Source organism: Anopheles aquasalis, chromosome 3 (genome assembly GCF_943734665.1).
Source record: "Anopheles aquasalis chromosome 3, idAnoAquaMG_Q_19, whole genome shotgun sequence".
NCBI classification, from domain to species: domain Eukaryota; kingdom Metazoa; phylum Arthropoda; class Insecta; order Diptera; family Culicidae; genus Anopheles; species Anopheles aquasalis.
In genome coordinates, this window is record NC_064878.1 from 61,938,549 (window position 1) to 61,958,548 (window position 20,000).

General features: G+C 50.6%; 9 protein-coding genes across 9 annotated transcripts; 6 read left to right on the forward strand and 3 right to left on the reverse strand.

Annotated features, from left to right (window-relative positions):
• Window positions 1–606: 606 nt before the first annotated feature.
• LOC126578154 (general odorant-binding protein 67-like) lies at window positions 607–1,654 on the reverse strand. Its single transcript, XM_050240457.1, has 3 exons — window positions 1,542–1,654; window positions 1,353–1,475; window positions 607–1,279 (listed from the first exon to the last, which is right to left on the reverse strand). Exons 1-3 carry the CDS (start codon window positions 1,650–1,652, stop codon window positions 923–925), a joined length of 591 nt encoding a protein of 196 aa, XP_050096414.1. The 5' UTR covers window positions 1,653–1,654; the 3' UTR covers window positions 607–922.
• Window positions 1,655–2,817: 1,163 nt separating this feature from the next.
• Window positions 2,818–3,678, forward strand: LOC126578156 (general odorant-binding protein 67-like). Its single transcript, XM_050240460.1, has 3 exons — window positions 2,818–2,973; window positions 3,038–3,160; window positions 3,223–3,678. Exons 1-3 carry the CDS (start codon window positions 2,875–2,877, stop codon window positions 3,580–3,582), a joined length of 582 nt encoding a protein of 193 aa, XP_050096417.1. The 5' UTR covers window positions 2,818–2,874; the 3' UTR covers window positions 3,583–3,678.
• A 674-nt stretch (window positions 3,679–4,352) lies between these two features.
• Window positions 4,353–6,096, forward strand: LOC126578148 (protein THEM6). Its single transcript, XM_050240452.1, has 3 exons — window positions 4,353–4,907; window positions 5,098–5,312; window positions 5,385–6,096. Exons 1-3 carry the CDS (start codon window positions 4,754–4,756, stop codon window positions 5,748–5,750), a joined length of 735 nt encoding a protein of 244 aa, XP_050096409.1. The 5' UTR covers window positions 4,353–4,753; the 3' UTR covers window positions 5,751–6,096.
• Window positions 6,097–6,222: 126 nt separating this feature from the next.
• Window positions 6,223–7,315, reverse strand: LOC126578151 (general odorant-binding protein 67-like). The gene is made up of 3 exons (XM_050240455.1): window positions 7,254–7,315; window positions 6,703–7,153; window positions 6,223–6,625 (listed from the first exon to the last, which is right to left on the reverse strand). Exons 2-3 carry the CDS (start codon window positions 6,940–6,942, stop codon window positions 6,242–6,244), a joined length of 624 nt encoding a protein of 207 aa, XP_050096412.1. The 5' UTR covers window positions 6,943–7,153; window positions 7,254–7,315; the 3' UTR covers window positions 6,223–6,241.
• Window positions 7,266–7,843, forward strand: LOC126576856 (uncharacterized). The gene has a single exon (XM_050238158.1). The coding sequence runs from the start codon at window positions 7,307–7,309 to the stop codon at window positions 7,841–7,843; it is 537 nt and encodes a 178-aa protein (XP_050094115.1). The 5' UTR covers window positions 7,266–7,306.
• A 1,056-nt stretch (window positions 7,844–8,899) lies between these two features.
• On the forward strand, window positions 8,900–9,863 carry LOC126576858 (general odorant-binding protein 68-like). The gene is made up of 4 exons (XM_050238159.1): window positions 8,900–9,157; window positions 9,228–9,494; window positions 9,578–9,605; window positions 9,686–9,863. Exons 1-4 carry the CDS (start codon window positions 8,900–8,902, stop codon window positions 9,799–9,801), a joined length of 669 nt encoding a protein of 222 aa, XP_050094116.1. The 3' UTR covers window positions 9,802–9,863.
• Window positions 9,864–10,461: 598 nt separating this feature from the next.
• On the forward strand, window positions 10,462–11,208 carry LOC126576859 (general odorant-binding protein 67-like). Its single transcript, XM_050238160.1, has 3 exons — window positions 10,462–10,680; window positions 10,749–11,009; window positions 11,086–11,208. Exons 1-3 carry the CDS (start codon window positions 10,462–10,464, stop codon window positions 11,206–11,208), a joined length of 603 nt encoding a protein of 200 aa, XP_050094117.1.
• Window positions 11,209–11,543: 335 nt separating this feature from the next.
• On the forward strand, window positions 11,544–12,512 carry LOC126578153 (general odorant-binding protein 67-like). The gene is made up of 4 exons (XM_050240456.1): window positions 11,544–11,684; window positions 11,750–11,923; window positions 11,993–12,259; window positions 12,317–12,512. Exons 1-4 carry the CDS (start codon window positions 11,640–11,642, stop codon window positions 12,425–12,427), a joined length of 597 nt encoding a protein of 198 aa, XP_050096413.1. The 5' UTR covers window positions 11,544–11,639; the 3' UTR covers window positions 12,428–12,512.
• A 42-nt stretch (window positions 12,513–12,554) lies between these two features.
• Window positions 12,555–19,089, reverse strand: LOC126578120 (serine protease nudel). The gene is made up of 12 exons (XM_050240406.1): window positions 18,882–19,089; window positions 18,274–18,818; window positions 17,066–18,207; window positions 15,487–16,991; window positions 15,244–15,413; window positions 15,053–15,166; window positions 14,190–14,979; window positions 13,949–14,118; window positions 13,545–13,871; window positions 13,350–13,479; window positions 13,064–13,279; window positions 12,555–12,990 (listed from the first exon to the last, which is right to left on the reverse strand). The coding sequence occupies exons 1-12, from the start codon at window positions 18,998–19,000 to the stop codon at window positions 12,618–12,620; spliced, it is 5,601 nt and encodes a 1,866-aa protein (XP_050096363.1). The 5' UTR covers window positions 19,001–19,089; the 3' UTR covers window positions 12,555–12,617.
• Between the last annotated feature and the right edge of the window lie 911 nt (window positions 19,090–20,000).

The window sequence follows — 20,000 nt, forward strand, 5'->3', positions numbered from 1 at the left end:
TCGATAACGCGGTTCTCTGCGTGCGAGCGCGAAAATCATACATCACATCCGGTGCCGACTGAAGAGCGCGTGAATGATGTGGTTAATTGAATAATTGTTGTCTAATTTATAGCGTTCTGGAAGAACTGCTGTTATTATTTCAATTGAAGTTAATCGAGCACGAGATCGCGAGATACTTAAATGTGACACTAAACCGAGCGATGGAATGGGATGGGAAAGAGTTCGTCAGTGAAAATTAGCAAAATGATTTTCGTTTCCTTGGAATAAAGTGAATTGATAATTGCCAAATATTGTAGCAGATCTTGCACAGTTATTGACATGATCTTGATCTGAAAAACACAAAGTAAATATTCCATTGAAACTGAAAATGATGGAGATGAATAATGCGATACAAAGCATCGAGACTTTAGCACGTCAATTTAGAAAGGACGATCGTCATGCACTATTCAAAATGCAACGTAAAGTTGCTACGTGGTACTGCCAATAAGACATCAAACCCATTCAGACGAGAAATTGTCGTTTGCTCGCTTTTATTCTTTTATCGCGTGCTTTTATTGTGGAATTCTGTTGGGTAAATATTTTTTAGTACACCAAATCGTTTCTAAAATGAATAATTAAAATTTATCATGGCAGTTGGAAACGCCAATATCCAAGAAAGGTCTCCAAAAATTCGCGATAAAATAGGATTTTCTTTAATTCGTTCGCTATCTAAGTAACATTTGGTTTGCAGCGGCTTTCGTTTTCTTACAGCGGCCACGATGAGTGCTGATACTAAACGAGATGCTCGGCCAAAAATATAATAAAACAACAGATTGCACAAACGGGTAATGTGCCACGCTTAGCACGTGCTGGAACCCGAATCTATTTTACTTCAAATGTTACACCGGTGTACACGCTAATGCCAAGCCATGCCGAAACTGGTTCAAATAATGGGACACATGCTACCATAATCCCGCAGTTTGCTGCAGTCCTCGCTCGCCACGAACACACTCTTCGGGCACTGACCAAACATGATCATGCCCATGCAGCGCAGCACCGTACCGGAGATTGGATTGCAAATCTGTTCACCTTCGAAGCTCGGTTCCAGCTTGGCTCCAGCCTCGATTTCATCCTTTTTCTGCTCTGCCAACTCAAAGCACGCGTTCGTTGCATCCCGAACAATCGCCATCCATTCCGGCTTTTCCTTGACCGAGTCCATAAACATCTTGGTCAGATCGTCACGCTTCAGCATCCCATCGGCGTACATGCTGGTCGCGTTCATGCCACACTCGGCGATGCACTGTAACAGGAAGGGCACATAGATCAGTTTAGGAATGATAATCTTCCAGTTCTAGTTCGCGATCCGTCCTTACACAACCACGCGGTGTACCATCCATCTGGAGTTGCTTCTTCGTCTGCTCGCCGTACTTCTGGTAGCACTCCATCATGATCGAACCATCGACGAGCATCGGTATTGCACAGCATTCGGCTGGATTCTGTAGATCAGGAAGATGAAATAAATTAAATCCTAAACTAATGTTCTTGGCCATAACGTAACGTACCATCTGGACTGGTGGTCCACCGGCGCAAGGGTTTTCCGCCAAACAATTCGACCACAACGCTGTACAAGCGAGCGCTACGAGCAGATATTTCACCTCGCGATACCGTGCCATTGCTGCGACTGAGAACGACCTGTCGGTGCGATCGGTGGACGGTTTCATTTTTATCCCACCGGTGCGATCTGCTCTTGATGCACGCAGCACGATCATGCATGTCGAATCCGTCGTAACAAACAATCAAATCGACGACAACAATCAGCGGCCATGCTTAATGCATTTTACTGTTGCCATTGCTGCTGCTGCTGTCGAGAGCAAATGCAAATGACCATGGTAAGCGCCATTACGAAGGGGTGTCCACTTTCTGCCTCATCATTCGGTGGCCCTAAACTCAGCCATCGTATGGAGCTAGCGTACTAATTAACGTTACAATGCACCTACAATCTGTGTAATTCCCTCAACTATTGACCGAGCAATGGGGTGGAGCCTCACATTATCTTGCGTGCTCTGTTCAGATATTGTTTAGCAAAGTTTGCCATTCAGTAGCAGCAGCATTAGCTGCATTACCAAGTTCTGTTCTGTTCTTTTCTGCTCGTTGTTGCGTTGCGGCAAAAACCAATATAGATCTTGAGTGTGCGATCATACCGCCGTGTTTGTTACCGAAAGATGATCGCCGTCTAATAGGGCTGCCAACAAATATCCAATTTCAATTGTAAATCGATTTGTATTACGATCACAAGCACACTGTTAATCGTTTGTGTTTTACCGTGCACGCCATCAAGCTCGCTAGTGGATGCAGTTATTCGTTTTTTGCTGCAAACTTCAGTGGTTGACGCGATTGTTCTATGCTTTCCAGTGCAATTTTGGACAGGTAGAAAATTTCTCAAACTCCTAAAAAGCTTCAGCTTGGGATGGTTACAACATTGCGACTGAATCGACAACGAAACGAACCAAAGCTAAGCAGCATCATCATCACAATCCTTCAAAATGAGGTGACTTGCTGCTCTGCTCACCGAGATATTGACATTTCCGACGGTAAATATGGTTGCGGTGGTCTTATCCAGCCCCGAAAGAAGATGCTGCTGCAGTTATAAATGATGACTTGATTGCAACACATCTCCAGGAAGTCATCCATCATCAAGAGATGTTTCATCTTCTCGTCGTTTGAGACGTTTGATGGGTCTACAATCAAAAGGCTGACACCAACCGTGTCCAGCATCCGAATGACGATCACTATAAATACCGATCGAGTGTCGATGGATCGATATCAGTCATCGGCCCATCGAGGAGATCAAGACAAATTCTCTCGGAATTACCAAGAACGCAAGCAACGGAAGAAATGTTTGCAAAATGGCTCATTGCGGCTTCGATCGCACTTTGCAGCTCGACGACGGTGTTTGCGGACAATCCCTGTCTTAAGGGGCCACCGGTTGCCAAGGTAATTACGTTGAAAACCAACAACCTATTCAAGGATTACTTACCAGACTCAATTCGAACCGTAGAATGCTGGCGAATGCTGCGTGACACCGTCGCTGGTCGAACCGAGTGCATTTATGACGTGCCATTCGAAGTGGATCGGCCAAACCAAGCGTCAGATGGCAATGGAAGGTATTCCGAGAGGTTGCGTAAGTATTTTAGCCGGTGTGCACATTCCACGACATGAATCATAATGTAATCCTGTTCCTAGTGTGTGGCTGAATGCGTGATGAACCAAACGGGATTGTACGCCGACGGAAAGATTGATCGAGCGGCGTTGACGGAGCTGTATCTTGGTTCGGCCAAACCGCTGGCACCGGAGTGGAAACAGATTACGCTCGACGCTATCGATGGTTGCTTCAAGATGGCTGATTCGATCAAGGAGGAAATTGATGCCGGTGCACGGCTTACGCCAGCCTTCGATGGTGAGCAGATTTGTCATCCGATTTCCGGCACTATCCTGGCGTGCATGGGTATGACGCTGTTTGCCGAGTGTCCGGCCAAGCTGTTTACTGTTAACGATGCCTGCAATCAGCTCAAGAGCTACCACAGCAAGTGTCCGTTTTTGTGAGTGGAGAGCCAAAGCGAGGCAATCCGTTTGCAACATTTTCTAACTGATTTGATATTGATTTGCTTATGAAATATATATTATGCACGGGTGCACTGCAATTCGTGGCGGTAAAGGTGATTATTTTGGCGGTTTCCGAAACGTAGAAATTGGTTTTTGGATCTACTGAAGACCATGTTTTTGTCGCTTGTCTGAAACATCACTCATGTGCTTTCTTCATGTTGATCATTATCCTTGATCAGCTTTAGTATTAATCATTACTAACATTTTACAAAGTGAAATTTTCAATATTTAATTATTCACCATTGGCTACGTACACTTATTGGTGTTTTTTCGAAATAAGTTGGCACTTTTTTAAAATAATCAAGATCAATTCATTATCACAGCAACATCATCACATGGGTCGCAGATAAAGGCAGCATTTTTTTCATTTTTTTTAATATACCTCCTTTGAAAGCGATAGACTCTGGTGTGTCCCTAAAACAAGGATTAGCGGTAACGCGGTCCAGCATCCGCTAGCCTACTTTGCTGCTGCATCTCTGTTTACATCTCTCGCCAAAAAGGCGAGGTGCGAGTGCATCAGGACTGCATCTCTGCTCTGCACGCCCGATGCATCAATTGAGGCAGGCCCCGCGAGAGCGAGAGAGAAGCATGAGAGCAAGAGAGCGCGCGCAAAACATCGTCCGACATGAGCGGTGGAGGCGCATGCGTGGCGAAAATCAAAACAAACCCCCCTGGGTGGCGTCGTGTGGCATTTGGCGTTACACAAACCAGCAACCAGCATCAGGAGCATTCCATCATCGACTGAACGCGAGTGCTCCTTCGATCGCTCGCTCGCTGTTCCTGCGGCATCGTTGAACATCCGGTTGTGTGTTACCCTACAGCGATGCCTTGAGTGTCAGATCGAAGTAAACTAGACGGTGCCGGAGTGTTCCCTGCAGCGAAGAATCCCAAGCAGATGGCTCCCGGAAATGGTAGCGCAGAACGGAAGTGCTGCTAGTGGTAGGATTTAACGCCACCACACACATTCACACACAGGCACAGCTGGCAGCTGTCATCGAGCGATAGCGGTGCCTACTACTGCTACAATCGTTCGCGAGTAGTGTATTCAAGCGCGGCGACAGTCTTGAGAGTGAACACAGCAACCAACTAAGCAGCAGCTGCCTATAGAAGGATGCTCTGCACGGTGCTTGGGACCGTGTTCGGTGTCCTGGTGGCACTGTACGGTCTGTTCGAGCTGCACTACTTCCTGCGGATGTGCCTTTGCGTGGTGTCGGCCCGGTTTCTCAAGAAGCGGATGCACATCCTCGATACGAGCAGCGTCGTCGGTGAGTATGGGCACGTCACGCGCTAAAATTAGCTCCCGTCGATAGCCCCTACAAGGCTAGCTTCGATCGATCTGCCGTCAAGCCGTTTGCCGAACGTAGTAGGCGCCTTAGGCGCAATGAGGATTAGAAGGCCCGTACTCGGAGTAACCATTGAGTGGTTGCTTTCTGCTGCTTGTTGTCTTTTTTTCAGGTCTCTGCCTTACGAACGATATCGATACGCTGCTGTATCACATGAACAATGCGCGCTACCTACGCGAGGTGGACTTTGCCCGGGTGGACTTTTACGAGCGCACCAGCCTGTACCGGACGATCCGTAGTAAGGGAGGTTCGGTGGTGCAGGGGGCCACCACGATCCGTTACCGCCGGTTCATTCGTCCTTTCACGCGCTTCACCATCAGCTCCAGGGTAGGTTCAGATGAAAGACTTCATGGAGTTCGCAGCATCACTTCTAATGTCCTTTCGCTCTCCCCCGAATAGATCGTGTACTGGGACAATCAGTCGATCTTCATGGAGCACCGGTTTATCGGAGGAACGGATGGGTTCATTCACTGCATTGCACTCTGCCGCCAGCGTGTCATGCAGTGCTCGGTCGAGGATGTGATGGCAACGTTGCTCAAGAGTGGCCTTTGCTTGCAGCAACCATCGGTGGCGAGTGCCGGGAGCACGAAACGTACCGCACCGACCACCAGCTCGACCGAGTTCCTCGATAAAGCGGAAGCAGGCACCGGCGGAGCGACGCTGGGACCGGCCGTGAGTCTAACGAAGCCCGATCTACCGCCCGAGGTGTCCAAGTGGCTCGAATGGAACGAAATCTCGAGCGCCAGCCTCCGGAGTGAGGGTTGAAGCGGGAAAGCGCTTTACCGTTCACGGTTCACGGACCAACCCCCGTTGAATGCACCAGAGCTTTTCTTCTCTGCACAACCAACTACCTTCTCTCTCTCTCTCCTCTCTTATCCTGTCGCCTACTGTTACTCGTTGTCGCTTGCTTAACCTCCCTGTTCCATCTTCTTTCCCCCAAAAACACTCTAGGAGCAAAGATTTTCTATCTCTCGTTGTTAAAACTTCCCATCTTCCTGGGATGTAGCGCAGTGTAGTAGAGACACTAGGACACTAGGCTAAAGTAAGAATGCGAATGGAGAAAATACAAATATATCTGCGGACCCGGAGCGGCGCGGAGTCCGCCCAACATTGCGCCCCAAAGGAGCGCACACCCCCCGGGGTGGGAGAAGTCTGTTCGTCTCGTGTTTGCGTAACCATTGCGTTGACTTTATTTATCTTCAATCCGCATCCACACCATGGGTTAGTGGGGCGCAGAAGTTGTTAAGCTGTTGAGCTTACTGGCGCAGAGCACTGAAGGGGCAGTTCTTGAGGAACTTCCAGATCGCATCGCAATCGGTCGCGGTCGAACGGAGCTCGCTCGGGCAGTTGCTGAAGACGGTCGTGTGAATGCAGTCGACGAGGAAGCTGGCCTCCGGGTTGCACACCGGACCGGTGGCCTTCGCTCCGGCCGCCTTCTTCTGGACCGCCATCGCCTTCTTGAACTCGTTCTCCTGCTTGGCGGCTCTGTCACCGCACTGCTTGACCGCATCGCGCACCACACTCAACCAGGGGCTGTTCTTCGGCAGACTGTCGAGGAACACGTTGTTCAGCTTCTTGTCGTTCAGATCGCCCTTCCGGTTGTAGATGGCCGTTGCATTCAGGATGCACTCCGACATGCACTGACAAAGAACGAAGCAGCATGTTAGAGAGAACGCGGCCTATTAAGAACTTTAACGGATTCGTAGCCACTGCTTACATCGGTTTGCTGTGAGGTGGTGGCCGGTTTGTTGCCGTTTGCATCGGGCTGATCGATCGGATACTGCTCGAAGCACTTACCGACAACGGCCAGATCGAGCAGCTTGGGGATGGTACAGCACGAGAAAGGATCCGTTTGAGTGTCCGGCTTGGCGCAGCTGTTCGGTGCAGCCGTCACTACCGTGGCGACCAGCAGCAACATCGCCACCATCACGATCGAGTTACCATTGAAGGAGTTCATGTTGTTGTTGTTGGCGCAGGTTCCTGAGTTGGTTGTTCCGATTCGTCGTACTGCTGTACTGGGTCCTGGGATGCTCTACAGTTTCATTTGTGCAGCTTTTTATACTCACGAGCGCCACCTCATCCAGCTCATCTAATGCAGATTTAATAGATTTAATGTCGATCACCACACCTTCTCACCTTCGTGGCTCATTAGCTGCGGCACAGTCACTCTGAAGAGAATGATCATCATTAAACAGCAATGGGGAAAGCACCGAAATGGAATTTGAAATCGAATTAGATAGCTCTACCGGGAGCAAATTCATAAATTACCTCCATCCGATACTGTCCAGCGGCAGAAAGTGGTCACCAGTTAAGTCACTAACATGTATCCCGTACGTATCTGGACATCACCGTCAGCCGCACTCTCGTTGGCCATTTCGCTAGCGTTCTGTGTGGCACTGTTGGAGGGAACCAAAAAGGAAGAAGAGAATGCCGGGGCGCCCTCGTCCAGCGACTGTTCACCGCAAGCGCTTGGAAACGTTAGCTTGAAAAGTTGCTGCCGTACGTATCTGGAGATACATTCAGCCATCATGGACTGTTTGCCAAGGGCGAACCAAACCGTGGCACCGTGCGTGGCGCAGTGTGTGCTCCAGCGTTACCGGGCCCGCAACATGATCGACGGAGGGCCGATCACACTCTCGACGTTGCTCACGCTCGGACCGAAACTGGCAGCGAACTTTGAAACCTGCAAACAGGATCTGTTCGATTTCATGGCGACCAGCAGCTTCGAGGGTGATTTCCGGCAGGTGATGTGTAACGAGCGTTTGGATCGGTTCCTTGACTGTCTCGTCAAGAGCTGGTACACGGTAAGTGACGTTTTCTTTTCGTTTTGTACGGCCATCACTGCTAGATCACTTTGATCCATCGTCGTCTTCGATTCATTCTAGAATTGTTTTTCATATGCTGACGATGTACCGGGGTGTAGTACGGCGCTCACCTTCATGCAGCACTCCAACTGTACCTTCGCGTCCCTGTTTCTGGCGTAGAGCCGATGAGTGAGGGCACGGGCGTACGATCCGTTAGTTTTGCGTAAGATAAAATGAAGTAATAAAAATGATTTCGTTTTCGTTGGGCAAGTTCAAAATGATTCATTTTCTGGAGCCCAAAAAAAGTGGTAAAAATACTGATAAGGTAGAGCGAAAGTAACGGAGTCTAGCAAACGGTTGAATCGTAAAATGCATCATTTTTGGATGAAGTTTTTAACCAATCGTCCCCAAAATACGATCAAATATACTTGAAAAGCAGTAGAATATTATGACATTTGCAGAAATATATCTAGGCAGATAGTTTTCTGCAAACAAATCAAAATCAAAGTTCGTCGTCAGTTTTGGGTCCGAATCAAAAGACTTGCTCGTTAAGCGACGAACCCGGTTTGATCAAAGTGCATCAATTTTTCAACTTAAAAAATCTACCAAAAATCGAAAAACTTGATTGATTTGACAGTCAGAACAAAGTCTGTCGGAGATGCAAGTTATTCTATCAATAAATTGTTCAAAATTGTTCACAGTTATCATAAAAATGCACACCTACACGTTGCGTAGAGGCTTTGTTATTCTTTTCACTATTCGAGGCCATGCCTTTAACCCCGAGAGCGATTCCATTTCTACCTGCTATTAAACCGCTTTTTCCACCGCGTCCGTTAAACAGCGCGTACCGAACGAGGGGTTACAGCTTTTTCGTCAGCACCATTGTGTGTTACCCACCAGGCCTCCAATTGTGGTTCTGGTACCCGAAAAGGGGTGCAATGAATTAAGAGCTGAAAAAGTGAACCATTTTCCGACTGTTAGTTTTTCCAACGGACCGTCTCTAGCGCTTTCGGCTTATAAAACGGACGATCGTGTGGTAGATGAGCGTCACTATCGACTGGCACACTCGCATGTTACAAGCGCCCTTCAGTTCAGAAGCCTCTCGGAGCCATGGCTATCAGTAGAAACCACCGAGGAGCATCGTCATCGAGCAGCATGTGGCTGGTGTTGCTCTTTGCCGGCTGTGCTGTTCTGCAATCGGTCAACGGAGCTGGGAGTGGAGCCTGCAAAACGATTCCGGAAAACGATAAATCGATGACGCAAGATGAACGTTGCTGTACCACACCGATGGTGTTTGCAAATGCGACGCTAGACGAGTGCTGGAAAGGTGTGTCCGATTCTGGCAAGCTGGAACCGGAAAAAGCCTGCGTAAGTCAAGCGAATCCTGGTGCAAGCAGTGACCGCGTCTAACCGAATACCTTTGCTTTGTATTCGATAGGAATTTTCCAACTGCATCATGAAGAAGCACAAGTTCGTCAAGGCCAACGGGCAGCTCGATGGAGACCAGATTCGGACGTACCTGAAGGAGCAGCTGGAAACGACTCCCGAATGGAAAACGCTAATGGAGAAGGTCGTACTGGAGGAGTGTGGTCCGATGATCGAAAAAGGTCGCGAGGACATCAAGAAGGTGATGCAACAGTTCGTCGGTCAATGTGATCCGATGAATGGCGTGTTGATAACCTGTGCCCTCGGGAAAGTCCATGCGGTAAGCGTTGAGCTCGTGCCCTCCGTGTGTTGTGCTTTGAGTAATTTCTATTTCTATTTTATTTTTTGGTTTTCGTCTTCCAGAATTGTCCTTCCGCTGATTGGAATGATTGTAAGTGTGCTACTCTCCGGTGGCCGTTGCACCCTGGCTGAGCGTTTCTAATGGATCCTCTACCATCCTTTCGTTTGCAGCCAAACTGTGTAACGAATTCAAGAGCTACTTCTCCAAGTGCACGGATACGTTGGAGAACATGAATGAGATGTTTTTGGCGTTCGAGGCCAAAAAGATTGCCGATGGAGGACGCTAAGCAGCTGGATGGATGGATGAACCGAATGGTTCCTCGATTCCCTGATGATGCAGACCAAGGCCGCACAAACCAACCTTGGTATGGTTTGGAAATGTCCACGTAGTAATATTGCAATAAAAACTTTTTTGTCTCTTAATGGGTTTGTTTGAAACGCACAACTGGTTTGTTTACGAGCTCTGAGTTGATTTTGCTATTACTATTTTAGAAAGATAGCTGTTTCTGCGTAGCATTGGAGCTTCTAGATGCAACACAGCGTGGAAAAAATGTTTTTATTTAAAATTACCTCCCTCTGCCGATTCCATAGAATGCAAATTAACCATTATTCTCAATTGCTATTGCCACCATTCAACTCGAGGCAAATTGTCGAAAACATCAATTTGATTTTTATTTTGTTACTCATCAATTACTCATCAATTAGTAGTAGGCTACTAAAAACAACTTCCCTTAATAAATGATTAGAGCATGGATTAATGAACTTTTAAATTTGTAATCCCTGCTCATCATACTTAAAACAATTTTTTCCTAGTGCCTATGGCTTAATGTGCTTTTGATAGAATTTTAACAAGCCATACCGCGGCCAGTTGTGAACTCGAGGTCCTATAAAATGTCCCCCAGAAACCATCGACAGGACCAGAGCGAAGATCGACGCTACCAATCACCATGAGCCCTTACGTACCGTTCATCTTGAATGTCCTGCTCGGGGCACTGGTTCTGGGACATCCTGGTGGCCCGGATCATCACAAAAAGTGTGCCCTGAATGGCACCGTCACGGTAGAAGATTGCTGCAAGATCCCGAAGCTCGCCACCGAAGCGATGTTCGAGAAGTGCAAGGAGGAAAATGCGCGCAAGTTTCCCAAGGGGCAAGGCCGTCATCCTCCGGTAAGCAAAGTGGCCCTTTCGCTGTGTCGATTCGTTTTTCAACGGTTTCTATCCCTGTTCATCAACAGTGCCTTGCCAACTGCATACTTACCGCGATGGGTGGGTTCGCAAACGACAAGCTAGACAAGGAAGGTTTCAAGAAGAGCGTCAAGCCGTTGCTGAAGGATAATGCCGTCTTTGTGCCCGTTGTGGAAGCTGCCGTCGACACTTGTTACAGCAAAACAACGGATCCCTCTAACAAACCGAAGCTCGGTGGTGCTTTCACCGACCTACCGTGCAGTGTTTTGCCAAATCTGTTCATTAGCTGCGTCTACACCGAGGTCTTCACGGTAAGTAAGACGTTGAGAAGGTTTGGCTTGGGTTTGGTTTAATCACAATTTCTTTTCATCAACACTCCTCGCCCAGAACTGCCCGGCGACGGTCAAGAGTCAACAGAAGGAGTGTGCCGCAGTGAATGCCAAGCTGAAGGAGGGCTGCCCTTACTTTGCGCTGCGCAAACACGATCGCAAGGGCAAGAAGAATAACTAAGCACCAAGGCGTGGCCGTGTCCAGGATAAGGTGGTTCCAATGTTTGAATAAAGCCCAGCAGTGCTCAGCACACCGATAGATAGATTCGTGGAGGAAATTTCGATGGAAATGATCCGAAAACCCGATGGAGTGGAGGGTGCGCACTGATGCGTGCACTGATTTTAACGTGGCGTCCTTGAGAACGGTCACAATACTCTCAGTAAACACAGTAGCCCGGTCCCGGAACAAAAACGTGTCGCTAAATCAATTGTCACTTTACTCTAATGGCATTTTGCATTTTTTACGCCGACGGCCGCTTGCGTCGATTAATGACATCGTAAACGGCATTACGGAAGTATAAAACGGGCCCCCGAGCTGTGATTATCATCGGAGAAGCGCGAGATAACTGAAGCAGAGCAGCAGCAGCAGCAGCGAAACTAAACAACACCAGAATGTTCACCACAGTGCTGATAGTGGGAATTGCCATCGCTGGAATGGTAAGTAGCTGCTCCGTATACTATCATTCAAGTGAATTTATCTACTCTACGCGGCCCTCTTTTAGGTGACGAGCCAACCACCGCCACCGGATGCATCCTGCTTCCAACCGGACCGCACCGTAACGGTGGACGATTGTTGCCGTATGCCGCGATCGTTCAGCCAAGCCGTGATGGACAAGTGCAGCGCCCAGCGCCCAACCCAGATGCCGGCACCGGGTGTACCCCGTACGGAGGGTTGTGTAAGTAGAAGACGTAAAAGAGCATCATATCGTCCCGATAACAAGGGATTTCAATTCTTTCGGTAACAGTGCATGATGCAGTGCATCTTGACGGAGATCGGTGGATTCGCTAACAATGTGCTGAATACGGACGCGATCAAGAGCGCACTGGCTGGTACGTTGGGTGCGGATGCGACGCTGGCACCGCTGGTTGGCACTACGGTCGATAACTGCGCTCGCCAGATACAGAACGATCCGGCGTATGCTGTGGCACCGATTTCTGCTTCTCCGGACCGTGCCGGGTGTAGCTTCGTACCGCAGGGCTTCATGAACTGTCTCCACTCGACGCTGTTCAAGGTAAGTTTCATTTCAGGACCACGCCCGGACTTGTGACCACTTTGTGTTCCCTTACAGAGCTGCCCCAGCAGCCTGTGGACAGAGAGCAGCGATTGTCAGGGATTGAAGCAGAAGATCGATAGTGGATGTCCCTTCTTCGCTCTCCGTGGCCGTGGCCCACCAAACTAATGGGCGTGCACCGGCACCACCGCTCTCTTCTTGACCCCCAAAACCACCCGGAACGAAATGGCGTTTCCTGAATAAACCTATTAGCAAAGAGACAAAACAATGCTGTCTGTCCATGGGTTTTGCAGTTTGTAACTTAAGGGTTTTTATTGTACTTTGGCGTTAGACGCCACACTATCGTGCGATAAGCCGGTTACGCAGCACACAGCAACTCCAACCGGTGACAGTTCTGCTCGTCGTGGTAGTTCCAATTGATCACCCGGAACATCGGTCGGCTCGGTTTCATGTAGAACGTGTGCTGATCGTTAATCACCACCTTGGAGAACTTGTTGTGCACGACCGTCTTGGTGGCCGTTCGGCGCAACTTATCCACCGGACTTTCCGTGTCGTTGGCCGTCCGCAACCGTGCACCCTCGACGATCGCACGGCCATAAATCTTGCGCACCTGCGAGTAACCGAGCTGTTCGCAAATGTCGCGCATATACTCGTCCCCGAATTGGGCCGTCTTGGGGAAACACTTGGAGTGCCAGATACCGTAGCTTTGCTCCATCAGCTCACCGTAGCCACTGAAGGGAAGATGTAAATGGTGGGATAAAGTTTGATAGAACAGTGATTCCACGATGGCCTCGTGATACATACGCTTCATACGAGTTCTGCTGCAGGGCGTAGCAATACTGTTCATCCTCACCATCCGGACAGTCCCGTTCCTTGTCGCACACGAAATCATACGGCACACAGATGTCCGATTCGCCGCACCGGAAGTTCGAAGCGTGGCACCGGCATACCCGTGGATTTTCGTCCGATTTATCCCAACAGTTCCGGACACCGTCACAGATCCTTGCTGGATCCGTTATTCTGTTTAAAGTGCACGGAAACACGTCAATATTTTTGCACTGGCGACGATGAGAGGCTTCTATTAACTTACTTCAGATACGTATAGCACGAACAATCGTGTGGTTCATCCGTCGCATCACCGCAATCATTGTGGCGATCACAGAACTTGCTCTTATCGACGCACTTTCCATTCGTGCAGCGTAATTCATGCGGTAGACAGCCTGTCGAAGAGGGGGAAAAAGTTAAACTTCCCTTCAGATGCACCGTCGTCGTCGATTTAACTCACGTCCTGTTGAATTCCTCGATGCACACAGCTCCAGCTTCTCGTCCGAACCTTCACTACAGTCCAGCTTACGATCGCAGATCACCGTCTCACCGATACACTTGCCATACCGGCAGCGCATCCCATCGCAGCGTGGTTCCCCATAGTACAGCTCTCCGATGCACTTTTCGTTCTGTATCACGTGCTGTATGCGGTGGTACGATTCCACTAGGCTGGTCACCCGCACTACCTCGTTGAAGCCACAGAGACCACGCTTGTTCTGGTAGAACCCGACCGGATACCAACCGGAGCGCTTCGTTTTGCAGACGATAACCCCAGAGCGTGTTGCCTCTGTTGGAAGAGAGAGAGAGAGAGAGATTCAGGTGTTCAGAAACAAACCGAGCATTACTTATGTTTTGTCCCGTTACCTTGAGTATAACAATACTCATGATGGAAGTAGGGCTGCTTTAGATCCTTATTGTAACACCGGATCCGTTCGCCAGTACAATTCGTCTCGTTAAGATGCACTCGCAGTGTCTTCGTCCTGCCATACTTGTCCTTACCTACCGCAAGACACTCACTGTCCGTCAGGTTGTCACTAAAAACAAAAAGCGCAATAATTTTAATAAACAAATCCCTAAACAAACTCTCTCGCCGATCACCACTCACCGGTCCGGTATGAAGGTCGGTAACACGTGCCGGCTAAAGTTAAACTTCTGCGACAGATGCAACATCACCGTTTCCGCTTCCGGTATGAAGTGATAGCAATCCACCCGCACCACCTGCTCATACGGACCGGCAATGTGAAGGTACGACTTGGCACCTCCAGCCACCACCGCCACATACTGATGGCGCATATTGACGAGCCGCGTACAGCTGCTGGCCACCACGATCCAGCTCGCATCGATAATCAATCCACTGCAGATCAGCACCCCATCGAGATAGATGTCCACATTCCACGGCCAATCGTAATCATCCCCAAAGCTTTCGATCAACTCAACGTGCGCATTCTCCTGGAACACGATCTGGGGCATGTGGTGCGGTTTGTGGATCGGATTCAGTGGCCGGATGTTCACCTGCACCGGTTCCTCACTGTGCTGATGCTCAAAGTGTGCGATCTCGTGCTCGCTGGCGTTGATGTGCTGGGCACAGGTAACGCGCAGCGCTTCGCAACCCTCGACGAGCGTTAGGTTCAGATAGTGCGTTGTATCACTATCGATCGTGAGCAGTTCGTCCAAACTCGTGGTTCCGCTAAGCGTCACCACCGAGTAGTTACGGTATCCGGCGAAACCGAGAAAAGCACAGATCTTTTCGACCGCGTGCTGCGTCTTATCGGTGAGCTTCGTACCGCACAGTATCTCCCAGGTGCCGTTGGTGTTCTTCGTCACGAGTCCCGTGTTGCGGAAGAGCGTTAGATTGTTGGCATCGAAGTACACACGCTGACCATCGGTTAGGGCCACTGTTGGTGGAACAGAAGCGTTAGGGTGCATAGAAGGTGCTGTTTGTCTCCTCGGAGCATAAGGGATACTCACAGCAATCCAGTTCATCTTCGTGCAGAGGACAATCAGCGATACCATTGCACTGGTGCACCTTCGGAATGCACTGCTGGCTCATCCGGCATGCGTATTCATTCGCCTGGCACTTCACTACAACGATCGAGAGAGAGCGCAAATTGTTTTAAAATCCCGCCACAAACTGTACATCATCCGCGACCTAAACTTACGGCAATTCCGCTCATCCGTATGATCCAAACAGTCCGTCTTGCCGTCACAGATCAGAAAATCAAACTTATCCTTCAGATAATCCCGACAGGTACAGTTCAGCTCATCGCTACCATCCTCACAATCGACGATCCGGTCACACCGATGCGCAATGTTGATCCGTTGCGTGATACTAGAGTCAAATGAGATAAGGATAAACAAATGAAAAACCTCGAAGGATTCGACTCATGGGTCTGTTGTCCTACTTGGTACACGAGAACTGCCGATATTGCCGCTGCGTTTGGGCGGTGTCATTGGAAAGGAGCGGGGACACGGTCGATGTTACAGCTGTTTTGGTGTGTACATTGTGCACAGTCAACCGGAATTGGGCCAACCGTTTATGTTTTTCCTGTTCCATCACTTCGAGCTCCTCGAAAAATGGATGATCGGGTTCGGGTTCGACGGTGGCGATCTGTGACTCATTGCCACGTGCCCTTGCCAATCCCTGCACTTCCTTGATCGTCTTTTCGACTGCTTTCCAAAGGACTTCCGTTGTTGTTGGTCCTGTGGGGGCCAGAATTTCGAATGCAACCGTGGTAAAGGTGGTCGCTGGCGTTGTGGACTCAGCCGCAGTGGTGGTGGTGGAACTGGAAACTCCTTCGGAAGTCGATTGGATTGATTCGCTCGTTTCACCGAGAGTAGTTCCGTCGGTGGTGGTGCTTGTAGTGCTTTCTAGTATCGTGATTCCGGTAGGAGACTCCGTAGCATCCATCTGTACGGTCTGTGTTACAAGCATACTCTCCTGTCCCTCACCATGGGCCTCTTCCGTTGTTACTTGTGGCTCCTGCTGCTGCTCCGGGGAAGTGGTAACGCTCAGTGGACGACTCTCGCTGGTTATCTCCAGCTGCTCCTGCTCAGTGCCGTCGGTTGTCGTGTTATCATTCTCTTGCTCCTCTTGCTCCTCTTCCTCCTCCTCTTCGTTATCTTTTCTCGTCATCGAACGTAGCAACCGATCCATTCCACACTCCGATTCATCCTCACCACCGAGACAGTTGACGAATCCGTTACACTTCTTGCCCGCTGGAAGGCACACACCACCACCCCAGATACACCGCGATCCAGGACAATCCAGTAACGTCTGCCGCAATGGTAACGGTCCATTAACCTTTTGCTCGATCCATTCGATAAACAGCGCGACGCGCGTATAAACACCGGGCTCGTTTGCCCGGGCACAACCTTCCCCATGGCTCACGACACCGGCCAGGTACCATTCGAACGAATTCGATCGACTCTGGCACACGAACGGACCACCGGAATCACCCTGGCATGCATCCTGTCCACCGTGCTCTTCGGCTGCACAAATCTGCAAACTATCTCGATCGGCACGATGCTTACAGACCGGCAACACCGGCACCGAAACGTGCTTCAGATGATCCGGTGCACCACCACCCTCTCGCAGGGCACCCCAACCGATCGCCGTACATACGGTGCCCGGTTTTGGACCCCAGAGCCAATCGCGATCGCCGGTTGTCCGATGTTTGGCCGGGAGACAGATTGGCCGGACCCACCGGTTGTATCGGAACGGATGCTCCACACGCAACAGCGCGATATCGTTCGCCATCAGCTTCGAGCTGTAAGCGTGGTGTACGATCATGTGCGTCACGTGCGTGACTTGCACCTGCGGAGAGTAACTGCGCTTCCGGAGCATCCCGGAGCGTACCTCGTAGTAGTGGTGTTGGAAATTGTCACAACAATGAGCAGCAGAAATGATCTGGAATGGCAGAGAGCGAGAGAGAGAGAGAGATGAGTCATTGACATTCCGATCACTCACTCACTCATCCTTACCCAGTGCTCGTTGTAGATCGAGGCCCCACAATGGTACTTGCCATCACGGAAAATTCCCACAATGAAAGGATAAGCACCCGGTTCCGCATCACCACCACCCACGATCCGGACACTCTCGACCAGCTCATCGGCACCGCTGGACGCCGTCGTCGTTGCTTCCAACGTCACATTACGTCTCGCTCGTACGCTGATCCTTGCCGCGTGCTGTTCCTGCAGCTTACTCGTACCGCAACGTACCGGTGGACACTTGACCTTCACGTACACCCCGTTGCACGATTCGGTAAAGTCTGGTTCTGTTGTTGCCGTCCGCTGGCTAATGTAGGGCCCTGGTAGACTGCCATGGCCGTGGCTCAACAACGGCTCCTGATCCAGTGGACCAAGTTCCGCTTCGCAAGCTTCACGTGCCCACGGACGAGCATTACTACACACCGGGTACCATTTTCCTTTGTAATTCCGATGCAGGACACCGGAAGTGTGCGGAACTGCGTAGGCCAGATAATGCCCCAGGCCCTGCACCAACATTGAACAATCCTGTTCATCCTTCCGGTTGAGACAATGATCGAAACCATCGCAACGTTCTGCGACCGAGTAGCACCCCGGTGAGTCACCGGAACGGTGCGTCCGGAACTCGTCCGCCGTGTGATGGCAAGAGAAAGCGAACTTGGCACACCCGAAGCAACCCATCTCGTCCATCCCGAGCGGACAGTCAGCATAACCATCGCACAGTTTGTGCCGGGGGAGTCGCGAAACACAAGAGCACGAACTTTCGTCACTTCCATCGAGACAGTCCGTCCGGGAGTTACACCAAGCGGACCGTTTGACGCACTGGTGCGAGCTAAAACACGGTACCCAACCACGGCGACAGTGCTGGCGGCCCTTGGCACGTGCTGCCGATGAGTGACCGGTCGCAAACATGTGCGCCAGCTCAGCACTTTCGTTGGAGTGCGTTGGATCAGCGTCAGCGGCGGTGGCATTGTCGTGGTGATCGGGATGATGGTGCCGTTCCGCTGCTGCTGCTTCGTGCTGTAGCTGGTGCTGTTGTACCATCGAGCAGACGAGAACATTATTTGTGGCACCGTCCGGTGTGCGGCCATTGCTGGCATGCTGGAGGTTGTGGATGTTCACAGGCAAATGGATCGTTGCTGGAAGAGAGAACAAAGAAGAGACAGATAAGACGGTGTGAGCTAAGTCAGTGTTGGTTCTCTCACCTTCGGAAAGGCGAGGCTGGATGAATGCCTCGATCGTGGGATCATTCAGCGGAACCTTACCTCCGGCACCTCCATGATGACCGTGCTGCGGATGCTGATGATGCTGTGGCTGATGATAAACCTGTGGCGGATAGCCAGCACTGTAAGACGGAGCATAACTCGTGCCTCCTGTTGCTGGCCTCTGGAACGGATACGGTACAGTGGCCGGCGGTGGACCGTTCTGATAGAAACAAACCGTATTAGGGATGTAACCCGGTGCACCAAAGCCCGAATTCACTATAATCTGCGAAGTGGCCTTGGTCGCTTCTCCCGTTATCGGAAAACCCGGTCCACCATGCTGAAAACCGGTATGCGGTGACAGTTGGCCCTGTTTTCCTCCGATCGATCCACCCGCCGATCGTAGCTGATCGCACAAACTGAGGAACGGTGCGCTGGGACCGACACTCAGCGGTGCTTGGTGTTGCTGTTGGTGCTGCAACGGAGTGTGGCTCGAGCGAAGACTGTCCGCACCCGCTAAATCGCTGTCCACCGTGAGACTATCGGGGCTGGTAGGGATCGTGGTGTCAAGGAGCAGATCAGCAGCCACCACTCCGTTGAGCTCTTCCAACCGATCATGGTGGGTGTGGTCTCGGTTGCGGGCCCTTGCCATCACAAGCTCATCGATAGTGGCTGGTGGTGCTTGGGGCATCATCACCATGTCCTCGTGAATCGGTTGCGGTTGTATCATCTGAGCAAACTGCAGCTGATTAACCACGTCGTGCAGATTCCTTGCGGCTTGTTTCGGATTTTTCGTCACCACCCAACGGTGAGCCGAAGTTTTGGTTGGAGCCGTTAGACGTACGATGGCCTCGGTTGATGGCGTAGTCGACGGTGAGATCGTTGTCGTGTCAGTCGCCAGCGTGGAAGACGCCACATGATCATCCTTCGGCTTCGATGAAGGTGAACTGCTGCCCTCCAGAATGATGTGATCGTACAAATCATCTAGACTGCGGATGGAACTGTTTACGTTCGGGATATGTTGGCGAGGATCATACTGGACAAGGTGACCGCTGCTCACTAGTTCCGCCGTGGGCCTAGCAGTCGTTCGAAGCCCTGGCGTGGTTGACATCCAACGATCGCTACTCCTCGCGGGAGTACTCGATCGATCGGTTGAGCTGTAGATCGGATAAGCGTAGTGCTCGGTTGTGCTCTTCTCAATCGGTTCCTGCATACCCTGGAGCAGGTTGGCCATCTCCTGGAACCGGGCGTTCACTTCCTCCGACAGGCGCACCAACTTTTCGTGGATTTGATCGCAAATTTTGGCGTTTGGTGCCGACTTTCGGCAACGGTAGTACTCGCGCTCTAGCCGCTGGTAGTCTTGTTGGGCGTTCCGTTTGGCACGCTCCAGCTCGTCCAGGTTCACCACCGGAGTGTGGCGCTTTCGACGAGGCAGGCTGTTGGCACCGGCAACCGCATCGTAGATGATCGGTAGTGTTCCTAGGTCTTGCTCGCGTTGCGTACGCTTCCGTACTCCGTACATGATTTCGTCCGAGTTTTGCGTGCGATCGATCCGATTCGGTGTGTCCGGTCGGGCGGCATCACGGCGTTGTCTCGAACGGTGTTCTTCTAGCAACGGTTCCAGGTGCTCCATGTATTCGAGTAGATCCAGCGAGCGTTTCAGCACTTCATAGCCCTCGGTTTGGAAGAAACCTTGCTGGAGGACCATGGCGTCCTCGTCTGCTTCTGGT